Raw genomic sequence first — 11,836 nt, forward strand, 5'->3', positions numbered from 1 at the left:
AGCACCAATCTACAGTGTGGAAGACTCCGTCTGAAGTAGCCTTTGCAGCATCACATATCAACACCCTCTGTGATGATATCACGATGAGTGTCGTGGAGAAGCTGCAGGATCTAATGCCTTGTCAGACTGAGCCCTTGTCATACTCATCTTCCGAAGCTTCGACCTCTGCAAGCTCATTGACTGCAGGTGAGCCTGACACAGTGGCACAGGGTTCTCAGCAGCAAGAGTCAGGAATAAACACTTATGCTAAGAAGATTGTGAGTGCAATTCTGTGCACGGTCAAGGGTGAGTTAGAAGGAAAAGAACAGGAATTGGCAGAAACCAGTCTCTCAGGTTTTCAGAAAGAGGAATTGACCCTGAACAGCTTTGCAAAGAAAGTTGTAGGTGCTATCCTAGACACGGTCCAGAATGAGAAAGATAGTCAAGCTCTGCACAAAACAGCGAACACTTGCTCTGAAGAATGGATACTCTACTCTGAAATGGCATCTTCAGTGTTGGACAATTTAGAATTTGTAGAGTGTGACGGTGGCACGTCAGGGACAAAGCTCAGTGCCACTGGTAGCCATAGCAGTGTACTTACCTTGACTTGCTTAAAAAAATCGAGTGATCTTGCAGCCTCAAAGAATGAATTTAGAGAAACTCAAAACATATTAATACCATCCAGATCCACCATTATCAGGCAAGCAGAACAAGCAGTCCTGGAAATTATTGAAAAGGCAGTAGATCAATTAATTCTCTCAATACCTACTGTTCCAACTATGACTACATCTTCCAGCCAAACCAGAATATCCATGAAATCGCCCTCAGACTCTCTGCTCAGCCTGGTGGCCTCTGATGTCGTTGACACTGTTCTTGGGAAGATTGAGTCCTCCACTTCCTCCTCTGCCACCAGTCTTAAAGACTCTGACAGCGCAGGTCAGCTGCCCAGCCCTGCTGTGCGGACTGTTGAGTCGAATACAGTCTTCACTCCATCAAAGATCTACATGATCGCCACAGACATTGTCAGGAGTGTCACAGAGAAGCTGCAGCAGCTAAAATCTCTCAGCATTCAGACCTTTTCTGAATCCTCCCAAGAATCCCTGAGCTCTGTTAGCTCAGTGGTCACAGATGGGCTTCCTTCAGCTCCAGTGGACACTCAGCAGGCAGAGACAGAGCTGAAGAGTTATGCCAGAGAGGCTGTGAGTGCTGTACTGCTGACAGTCCAGAGGGAGCTGGACAGAGAGATTCCCCAGGGAAAGACAGGAGTCAGTCCTTCTGCCGAAAGCCTGCTTGTGTCTCAAGTTGTTTCCTCAGTCTTGGAGCAGATAACAAACAGAACATCAGATGACAATACATCACAACCAGAAACTAGTTCTATTGTCATTGAACATAAATCTTTTGAGCCACTTAGTCTACCAATTAGGGAAGAAAACCCTGGTTTTCAGAGTATGGTTTCAGTAAAGTCCAGTGAAGAATTGGCCCCTCAAGTCACGCCTGAAGAAAGCCGAGACATTTTAAGATCTGGTTCAATTATCTCCAGACAAGCAGAGCAGACAGTCCTGGATGTTATTGAAAAGATAGTAGATCAACTAAATCTCTCAATACCTACTGTTCCAGCTATGACTACATCTTCCAGCCAAACCAAAATCTCCATGAAATCGCCCTCAGACTCTCTGCTCAGCCTGGTGGCCTCCGATGTCGTTGACACTGTTCTTAGGAAGATTGAGTCCTCCACTTCCTCCTCTGCCACCAGTCTTAAAGACTCTGACAGCGCAGGTCAGCTGCCCAGCCCTGCTGTGCGGACTTTTGAGTCGAATACAGTCTTCACTCCATCAAAGATCTACACGATCGCCACAGACATTGTCAGGAGTGTCACAGAGAAGCTGCAGCAACTAAAATCTCTCAGCATTCAGACCTTTTCTGAATCCTCCCCAGAATCCCTGAGCTCTGTTAGCTCAGTGGTCAGAGATGGGCTTCCTTCAGCTCCAGTGGACACTCAGCAGGCAGAGACAGAGCTGAAGAGTTATGCCAGAGAGGCTGTGAGTGCTGTACTGCTGACAGTCCAGAGGGAGCTGGACAGAGAGATTCCCCAGGGAAAGACAGGAGTCAGTCCTTCTGCAGAAAGCCTGCTTGTGTCTCAGGTTGTTTCCTCAGTCTTGGAGCAGATAACAAACAGAACATCAGATGACAATACATCACAACCAGAAACTAGTTCTATTGTCAATGAACATAAATCTTTTGAGCCACTTAGTCTACCAATTAGGGAAGAAAACCCTGGTTTTCAGAGTATGGTTTCAGTAAAGTCCAGTGAAGAATTGGCCCCTCAAGTCACGCCTGAAGAAAGCCGAGACATTTTAAGATCTGGTTCAATTATCTCCAGACAAGCAGAGCAGACAGTCTTGGATGTTATTGAAAAGATAGTAGATCAACTAAATCTCTCAATACCTACTGTTCCAGCTATGTCTACATCTTCCAGCCAAACCAGAATCTCCATGAAATCGCCCTCAGACTCTCTGCTCAGCCTGGTGGCCTCCGATGTCGTTGACACTGTTCTTAGGAAGATTGAGTCCTCCACTTCCTCCTCTGCCACCAGTCTTAAAGACTCTGACAGCGCAGGTCAGCTGCCCAGCCCTGCTGTGCGGACTGTTGAGTCGAATACAGTCTTCACTCCATCAAAGATCTACACGATCGCCACAGACATTGTCAGGAGTGTCACAGAGAAGCTGCAGCAACTAAAATCTCTCAGCATTCAGACCTTTTCTGAATCCTCCCCAGAATCCCTGAGCTCTGTTAGCTCAGTGGTCAGAGATGGGCTTCCTTCAGCTCCAGTGGACACTCAGCAGGCAGAGACAGAGCTGAAGAGTTATGCCAGAGAGGCTGTGAGTGCTGTACTGCTGACAGTCCAGAGGGAGCTGGACAGAGAGATTCCCCAGGGAAAGACAGGAGTCAGTCCTTCTGCAGAAAGCCTGCTTGTGTCTCAGGTTGTTTCCTCAGTCTTGGAGCAGATAACAAACAGAACATCAGATGACAATACATCACAACCAGAAACTAGTTCTATTGTCAATGAACATAAATCTTTTGAGCCACTTCGTCTACCAATTAGGGAAGAAAACCCTGGTTTTCGGAGTGTTGTTTCAGTAAAGTCCAGTGAAGAATTGGCCCCTCGAGTCGCGCCTGAAGAAAGCCGAGACATTTTAAGATCTAGTTCAATTATTTCCAGACGAGCAGAGCAGACAGTCCTGGATGTTATTGAAAAGATAGTAGATCAACTAAATCTCTCAATACCTACTGTTCCAGCTATGATTACATCTTCCAGCCAAACCAGAATCTCCATGAAATCGCCCTCAGACTCTCTGCTCAGCCTGGTGGCCTCTGATGTCGTTGACACTGTTCTTGGGAAGATTGAGTCCTCCACTTCCTCCTCTGCCACCAGTCTTAAAGACTCTGACAGCGCAGGTCAGCTGCCCAGCCCTGCTGTGCGGACTGTTGAGTCGAATACAGTCTTCACTCCATCAAAGATCTACACGATCGCCACAGACATTGTCAGGAGTGTCACAGAGAAGCTGCAGCAACTAAAATCTCTCAGCATTCAGACCTTTTCTGAATCCTCCCCAGAATCCCTGAGCTCTGTTAGCTCAGTGGTCAGAGATGGGCTTCCTTCAGCTCCAGTGGACACTCAGCAGGCAGAGACAGAGCTGAAGAGTTATGCCAGAGAGGCTGTGAGTGCTGTACTGCTGACAGTCCAGAGGGAGCTGGACAGAGAGATTCCCCAGGGAAAGACAGGAGTCAGTCCTTCTGCAGAAAGCCTGCTTGTGTCTCAGGTTGTTTCCTCAGTCTTGGAGCAGATAACAAACAGAACATCAGATGACAATACATCACAACCAGAAACTAGTTCTGTTGTCAATGAACATAAATCTTTTGAGCCACTTAGTCTACCAATTAGGGAAGAAAACCCTGGTTTCCAGAGTATGGTTTCAGTAAAGTCCAGTGAAGAATTGGCCCCTCAAGTCACGCCTGAAGAAAGCCGAGACATTTTAAGATCTGGTTCAATTATCTCCAGACAAGCAGAGCAGACAGTCTTGGATGTTATTGAAAAGATAGTAGATCAACTAAATCTCTCAATACCTACTGTTCCAGCTATGTCTACATCTTCCAGCCAAACCAGGATCTCCATGAAATCGCCCTCAGACTCTCTGCTCAGCCTGGTGGCCTCCGATGTCGTTGACACTGTTCTTAGGAAGATTGAGTCCTCCACTTCCTCCTCTGCCACCAGTCTTAAAGACTCTGACAGCGCAGGTCAGCTGCCCAGCCCTGCTGTGCGGACTGTTGAGTCGAATACAGTCTTCACTCCATCAAAGATCTACACGATCGCCACAGACATTGTCAGGAGTGTCACAGAGAAGCTGCAGCAACTAAAATCTCTCAGCATTCAGACCTTTTCTGAATCCTCCCCAGAATCCCTGAGCTCTGTTAGCTCATTGGTCACAGATGGGCTTCCTTCAGCTCCAGTGGACACTCAGCAGGCAGAGACAGAGCTGAAGAGTTATGCCAGAGAGGCTGTGAGTGCTGTACTGCTGACAGTCCAGAGGGAGCTGGACAGAGAGATTCCCCAGGGAAAGACAGGAGTCAGTCCTTCTGCAGAAAGCCTGCTTGTGTCTCAAGTTGTTTCCTCAGTCTTGGAGCAGATAACAAACAGAACATCAGATGACAATACATCACAACCAGAAACTAGTTCTATTGTCAATGAACATAAATCTTTTGAGGCACTTAGTCTACCAATTAGGGAAGAAAAAGCTGTTTTTCAGAGTGTTGTTTCAAAGAAGTCCCATGAACAACTGGTCCCTAGAGTCACGCTTGAAGAAAGCCGAGACATTTTAAGATCTGGTTCAATTATCTCCAGACGAGCAGAGCAGAAAGCCCTCAGTATTATTGAAAAGGCAGTAGATCAATTAATTCTCTCAATACCTACTGTTCCAGCTATGACTACATCTTCCAGCCAAACCAGAGTCTCCATGAAATCACCCTCAGACTCTCTGCTCAGCCTGGTGGCCTCCGATGTCGTTGACACTGTTCTTGGGAAGATTGAGTCCTCCACTTCCTCCTCTGCCACCAGTCTTAAAGACTCTGACAGCGCAGGTCAGCTGTCCAGCCCTGCTGTGCGGACTGTTGAGTCGAATACAGTCTTCACTCCATCAAAGATCTACATGATCGCCACAGACATTGTCAGGAGTGTCGCAGAGAAGCTGCAGCAACTAAAATCTCTCAGCATTCAGACCTTTTCTGAATCCTCCCCAGAATCCCTGAGCTCTGTTAGCTCAGTGGTCAGAGATGGGCTTCCTTCAGCTCCAGTGGACACTCAGCAGGCAGAGACAGAGCTGAAGAGTTATGCCAAAGAGGCTGTGAGTGCTGTACTGCTGACAGTCCAGAGGGAGCTGGACAGACAGATTCCCCAGGGAAAGACAGGAGTCAGTCCTTCTGCAGAAAGCCTGCTTGTGTCTCAGGTTGTTTCCTCAGTCTTGGAGCAGATAACAAACAGAACATCAGATGACAATATAGCAAAGCCAGGAGATGTACAAAAATCTTTTGAGCCATTAAGCATACCAGTTTTGGAAAAGAAAGTTTGTTTTCAGGGTGCTGTTTCAAAACAGTCTAGTGAAGGAATTATCCCAACACTCATGCTTGGAGAAAGTCGAGACATTTTAGGACTGTCTGGGTCTGTTATTATTAAACAAGCAAAGGGGATAGTCCTGGAAATTATTGAAAGGGCAGTAGATCAATTACATCTTTCCAGATCTGTCCCTCTAGGTGTTGCAGAATGTTCCAGCCAAACTGGTATCAAAATGAAATCACCCTCAGACTCTCTGCTCAGCCTGGTGGCCTCTGATGTCGTTGACACTGTTCTTAGGACGATTGAGTCCGCCTCTTGCACCCCAGGTGTTTTGTCTTGTGGCGATGTCAGCATTGTGGATTTTGAAACTGTGGGAACGTGTCCAAATCCCTCAGTATGTGTGACTGATTCTGATTTGCTCATTGAAGATCTTGTTACGAGTGTCATGGACAAGCTAAAGCCGTTGGCTAATTCTGGTAAGAGAGCTGTCTCTGGACCACCTCTCAGGGATTCCACGTCTCTTAATTCATTGATGCCACAAAGTCTCCCCAGCCTGCCTTTGACAGATATTCAGGAGGTGGAGTTCGCCTTGAACTCCTTTGCCAAAGAGGTAGTGAGCTCTGTACTGGAAGTGGTTAAGGACGAATTAGATGGAGAGAATCTCCTGAAGTTATCCCCCTCTGGACCTGTCACCAATTCAGAAGAAACTCTGCTAGTGTGCGAGATTGTGTCCTCAGTCCTGGAACAGTTAAAGCATCTGGAAGATATTCCAGGCTGTGCAGTCCCACACACTGAAAATACTGTGGAAAAGACCGAAGCTAACTCTCATCCCCTGAGGAGCGCAGATTCAGGGGTGGAACTGACTAAGCTGCAGACATGCAATGACCAATCGTCTTCCAAAGTTAGCTCGGAGTCGGAATTCAAGACGGCTACAATAAAGTCGGTTTGTGGCATTATGGAAAGGGTTGCCGCAAAATTCCAGCCCCCGAGATCTGACCACCACGCTGTGGAGTCATGCAGCAGTGCTCTGAGGGAAGTTTCGGACGTACAGAAACATGCATGTGAGTCTTGGTCTTCTGCCTGTTTGCCTTCAGCAGCTTCAGATGTTGTAGAGGCTGTGCTGGGAAAGCTTGTGGAAGTGGCCGGCAGCGAAGAGGTTTCAGACGAGCGCAGCCTTGGGCAAGACCGGTGTGCTCAAGAGCCATCCACCACTTTGGCCAGGAAAGTAGACTCTGGCACGTGGGTTGAGCCTTCACAGATCCAAGGAGTCACTGAGGAACTGGTTGACACAGTGATGGGTAAACTTAAAGTTTTTTTGGGCATGAAGTCATCATCTGAAAGCCAACAGTTGCCTGCTCAAATGTGTGGATCTGGAGAATTAAAAGGGGACAGTTTCCCATTGTCAGGAGGTGTATCAGTGTGTGAAACCAAAAGTGAAGTTAAGAGCTCAGGCTTAAGCCGCTGTGTACAGGATGTTGTCAGTCAGGTATTGCATATGATCAAGACTGAGATAGACGGGGAGAATGAAGCCCGTGCCTCACAGGAAACACTGCTAGCAAAAAAAGTTGTGGATTATTTTTTGTGCAAAGTCACTGCTCCAAAACTAGAAAAACTGGATTCTGAGAAAACCGTGATTATAACTGAAGAGCCCTGCCGAGTTACAAGCACTCATGTTGAAAAAGAAGACTTGGAAATGCCTGATGAAATCCCTGTCCAGCCCTGTGATCCCGTCAGTGTCCCAGGCATGGTCATCTACTCGCAGTCCGACTCCACCGACGAGACCCCGACGGTCTCCTCCAGGAGAGCCGCTTGCAGCTCCTCATCGAAGACTCCCGCTCCGGCCAGCGAGAACGAGGAGGACCTCTTCAAAGGCCCGGGGTCCAGGTGCACCATGGGTATCCGACCACGCTGCCGTAAGAAGTCTTTGGCCCCGAAGGATCTAGGCCTGTCTGGAAATGAGCCGGACTTCGTGTCCGAGGGGGTAACCCCCAAACGAAATCTCATGGAGAAGCTTTTCAGGGGAAAAAGATTCACAGCCAAGGAACAGCTGGCAGGAGAAACCATAAGGTCCAGTGCTAGAGCAGCAGACCCTTCTGGCCCCACCAGCGCTGTGCGGCTGCCTACTGGAAGAGGCACAGCGCCCCCTGCTGGCTCCACGGCGCCGGAGAATGGCCTGGCAGTCGGCACGGTTGCAGACGCTGCAGACTCTCTCGCTAGAACCAGGCGTAGAGGGATTCCAGCCCAGCTTCCGGAGAAGACCTTCCTGGCCCCCGTGTCCGTGAGCTCGGCCACCTGCTCCACTGTGGGTTCCTCCCTGGGCCAGGATGCCGCCATGGCAGCCAGAGGTAAGCTAACCGTGATGTCGCCGAGCCATCGGCTACGTGTGTTTGCACCACTGAGGTGTTTGAAAGAGGGTGTTGTATTTCCTGGAAAGGAAATGGTATTATGACTCATCTTTGTCTCAGGCTCTAAGCATTTTATCACGCTTGCAAACTGGCTACAACAGCACCACAGGGGTAATTTAGGATGAAAGTTATTTTGAGGGCTTATTACAGTATACAAACTCATCCTGGAAAGAGATCAGTTCCTCGGGGAGCTGCACACACAGTGTTACCATGTTGCTCTTCAGGGTGAACTGCTGCAGGCGTCTGCTGTTAGAGCTCTTTTAGGAGCTCTGTGCAACTGCCTGGCCGAGCTGTGTGGCTGAGAGCTGATCCTCTGTTCTATGGTGAGTTCGGGGCCTTGATGTAAGAGAAGGGAAAAGAGCAACCTTTAATTTTAGTTGTACCTCTTTGCCCCACAGAGAGACGTGTGAAAAAGCTGCCGAAGATAGCCCCACAGGCTGTTGAGAAGGTATGTTTCCTGCAAGGTATACAGTAGTAGCAGTTGTGTTCTACAGGTGACCCCTGATAAAGGAAATGGATCATCACCACTCGTATGCTGTGTGTTGCTGTAAGAGCAGGACACTGTCCGGGCTTCACCCTGGTGCTCTCAGTGCAGCTCTGATCTCTCTGCGATGCTTCTGCGTTGAAGAGTGGAGACTTCCACTTCTTTAGTGATACCATACAGATGTGCCTGTTTTGTGTTGTCTTTCCAGGGCCTCCAACAGCACCCAGGACAGTTTGAGGGCTTCCCAGCTGGTGAGTTCTATATGGTTGGCAAGGTTATGCAAAAGAGGAATCTTAAAAGACGACTGCTTCCTAGAATCATCACAGTATAAAAACGGTTAAAAACGAGATGAGGCCATCTTAATCGGTAGGAGTTAATTGATCCCAGGATCTTATCCTGCCATTTAGTGAAAGAAGCCAGGGTATCAGCTTCAACAACATTACTGGGCGGCTTGTTCCACACTCCCACAACCCTTTGGGTAAAGACATGCCCACTGTTCTCAGTGCTAAATTCAATTGCACATACTTTTCATTTATTTTCTCTGATTTGAGTGTCGATATGAGTTTAAAGAAATCTGCTAGGTTGAAGTTTTGAAAACTTGCATCCGATTCCCTTTTAATTGTCTCTGTTCAACACTAAAAAGGTGCAGTTCCTTCAGCCTGTCAGTGTTAGGCACTCCTTCACACCCTGAATTTTAGTTACAGCTTTTCTCTTGACTAATTCCACAGCGGCCATTCATTTTCTACAACATGCTAAGCAAAACTACACAATATAATGAATGAGGCCTGGTCTTGCATATTCCAGAATCACAAGTAACTTTGGATACATTTGGAAACAGCTTGTTCTTTTTTTTGCATTGGACCTGCAGTGACGTCTGCAGGTTTTAAGCAGCATCAAGGATCATGAAAGGGCTGTTTTTATTTTACAGACTAGTACTTGTTGTTTTGACTGAACAAATATTGCAAAGGACAAAGGAAATCTAGCCTGATTACACGCTTGCCTTCCATTAAAACCTAGCCTTTTGCAGATGGGAGTTATCTAGTACTTCTAGGGAAAATATTTGTTTGGGGACAAAACAGATTGTTCTGGGACCCCTGGTATTTTTTTTTCTTTCTTTGGCTCTGTAGCTTGTCGTTTCCTCGTACGTGTGTCCTACGGGTGAGACCGCGCCCTGGAGGTGGTTAGATCATGCAGGAGACGCCCTGTTTCTGGTGGTCTCTGTAGCAGTTGCAGCAGCTTTGGGTTGCTGTTCTATAGGACACAGGTTTCCCAGTTCTGGTCCCCAAGACCCACACACCTCTAGGCTTTCACTCCGGTTAAACTTAATTACCTAATTGAAGCCTTAACTGAATTAATAAGCCACTTAATTGGAATACCTGCAAGGTTTCTTTTCCAAATCAAAGGTTTGGGTTTTTATTTTACTTATCAAATGCAATAGTTAAAAGGCGACCTCCACTATTTTTAAAAACCAAGTTCCAATTAATCCTATTATTAAGTTAATTAAGAGCTCAACGTTTTAATTGAGCTATGCTGGAACAAATATCAGCAGGTGTGTGGGGCCCCAGGACCAGCCCTGTAAACTCTGGCTTTGGACATGGGGCCCCCTGCTGCAGACAGCGCCCCCCGCAGGACCAGGACTGTATCCCCCCACTGTAGATAGCGCCCCCCGCAGGACTGGGACTGTATCCCCCCGGTGTAGACAGCGCCCCCCGCAGGACCGAGACTGTAACCTCCTGCAGGATCGGGACTGTAACCCCCTACTGCAGACAGCGCCCCCCACAGGACCGGAACTGTATCCCCCCTCTGCAGACAGCGCCCCCTGCAGGACTGGGACTGTAACCCCCTGCTGCAGACAGCGCCCCCTGCAGGACTGGGACTGTAACCCCCTGCTGCAGACAGCGCCCCCCGCAGGACCGGAACTGTATCCCCTCTCTGCAGACAGCGCCCCCTGCAGGACCGGAACTGTATCCCCCCTCTGCAGACAGCGCCCCCTGCAGGACTGGGACTGTAACCCCCTGCTGCAGACAGCGCCCCCCGCAGGACCGGAACTGTATCCCCCCTCTGCAGACAGCGCCCCCTGCAGGACTGGGACTGTAACCCCCTGCTGCAGACAGCGCCCCCCGCAGGACCGGGACTGTAACCTCCTGCAGGACCGGGACTGTAATCCCCCGCTGCAGACAGCACCCCCCACAGGACTGGGACTGTAACCCCCTGCTGCAGACAGCGCCCCCCGCAGGCCCGGGACTGTAACCTCCTGCAGGACCGGGACTGTAATCCCCCGCTGCAGACAGCGCCCCCCACAGGACTGGGACTGTATCTCCCTGTTGCAGGAGATCTGTCTGACCTATCCTCTTTTTACACCTCATGGCAGGGCATCTAACCAGGGGAGACCCTGTTCCATCTTTCTTGCAGTTGTTCCTGTTCCTCCGACCTGCCCCAGAGACAAGCCTCCTCCTCATAGACGGCTCCTCAGAGTCAAGATGTTTCCTGCCCAGAGGTTCCAGTAATCCGGCGCCCCCTACAGACGACGGGGGGGGGGGGGGAAAGCATCCAAATAAAAAAAAATATTTTTATAAAAGATTAAAAAAAGGTGAAAAACTGATGCTGTAAAGGACTGTTTTATATCCATGGGAGAGAGACGGCGCTGCTGTAACAAGCGCTCAGACCTGTGAGGTGGGTGTTGCGCTGTTATGACCATAAACCTGCCAAGAGCTAAATCTCAAAATGCTTTAAGTCTTGTTATGAATTCAGTTCATTTTGACAACTTGCCCTGTAGCTTCAGCCCACTGGCACTTCTGTTTTACTAAATGTATCGTAGCTGACATGTCTAGAAGGTGTTGAATCGTTGTTTTTTACTTGTAATCTGAGACTAGTTGCTTTTGCAAGTGGAAGTCCTTTTAAGATCACTCCTGGACTTCTCAAGCACTGTAAACCCCCACAGCTCTGCCTTCCAGCCACAGCCTCCAGTTCAGCCCGGGTGATGTTCCTGAGGTGTTCATTGCAATTAATCTTGAAATATAGATAGATACTTTATTGATCCCGTGAGGGAAATTGAAGTGCAACAGCAGCTTTACACAGCCACAGTGTAACGAATGATACAATAATGATAATAGTACGATACATACAATACAATCAGTACAGTGAGGGGTGCACTAAAAGAGTTACTCACAGTCCGGACACACAAAGAACAAACTAGAACAGAACAGTACGCAGAAAAATCGTATAACACATATAAATATAAATCTAGATGTAAATATAGATATAGATATAGATATAAATATAAATGTATTGCACGGGTCACTGGCATATATTGCACATAAAAACGGTTGTAAATGGGAAATGAAAAGAAAGAGAACAGAT

The 11,836-nt window shown here is 48.1% G+C and overlaps 1 protein-coding gene across 1 annotated transcript; it reads left to right on the plus strand.

The window, feature by feature from the left end:
* Positions 1-3,947: 3,947 nt before the first annotated feature.
* LOC138221822 (uncharacterized) lies at positions 3,948-11,007 on the plus strand. The gene is made up of 4 exons (XM_069178696.1): positions 3,948-7,932; positions 8,391-8,440; positions 8,685-8,727; positions 10,889-11,007. Exons 1-4 carry the CDS (start codon positions 3,948-3,950, stop codon positions 10,981-10,983), a joined length of 4,173 nt encoding a protein of 1,390 aa, XP_069034797.1. The 3' UTR covers positions 10,984-11,007.
* The last annotated feature ends 829 nt before the right edge of the window (positions 11,008-11,836 follow it).

The sequence above is a fragment of the Lepisosteus oculatus genome, chromosome 1 (assembly GCF_040954835.1).
Source record: "Lepisosteus oculatus isolate fLepOcu1 chromosome 1, fLepOcu1.hap2, whole genome shotgun sequence".
In the NCBI taxonomy this organism is placed as follows: Eukaryota; Metazoa; Chordata; class Actinopteri; order Semionotiformes; family Lepisosteidae; genus Lepisosteus; species Lepisosteus oculatus.

Bases quoted from the DNA above. Each gene is read 5' to 3' on its own strand.
- LOC138221822 (XM_069178696.1), top strand. From the start codon at position 3,948: ATGGTTTCAGTAAAGTCCAGTGAAGAATTGGCCCCTCAAGTCACGCCT. The intron at 8,441-8,684 runs GTATGTTTCCTG...TTGTCTTTCCAG, and splicing joins CCCCACAGGCTGTTGAGAAG to GGCCTCCAACAGCACCCAGG. The intron at 8,728-10,888 runs GTGAGTTCTATA...TCTTTCTTGCAG, and splicing joins GTTTGAGGGCTTCCCAGCTG to TTGTTCCTGTTCCTCCGACC.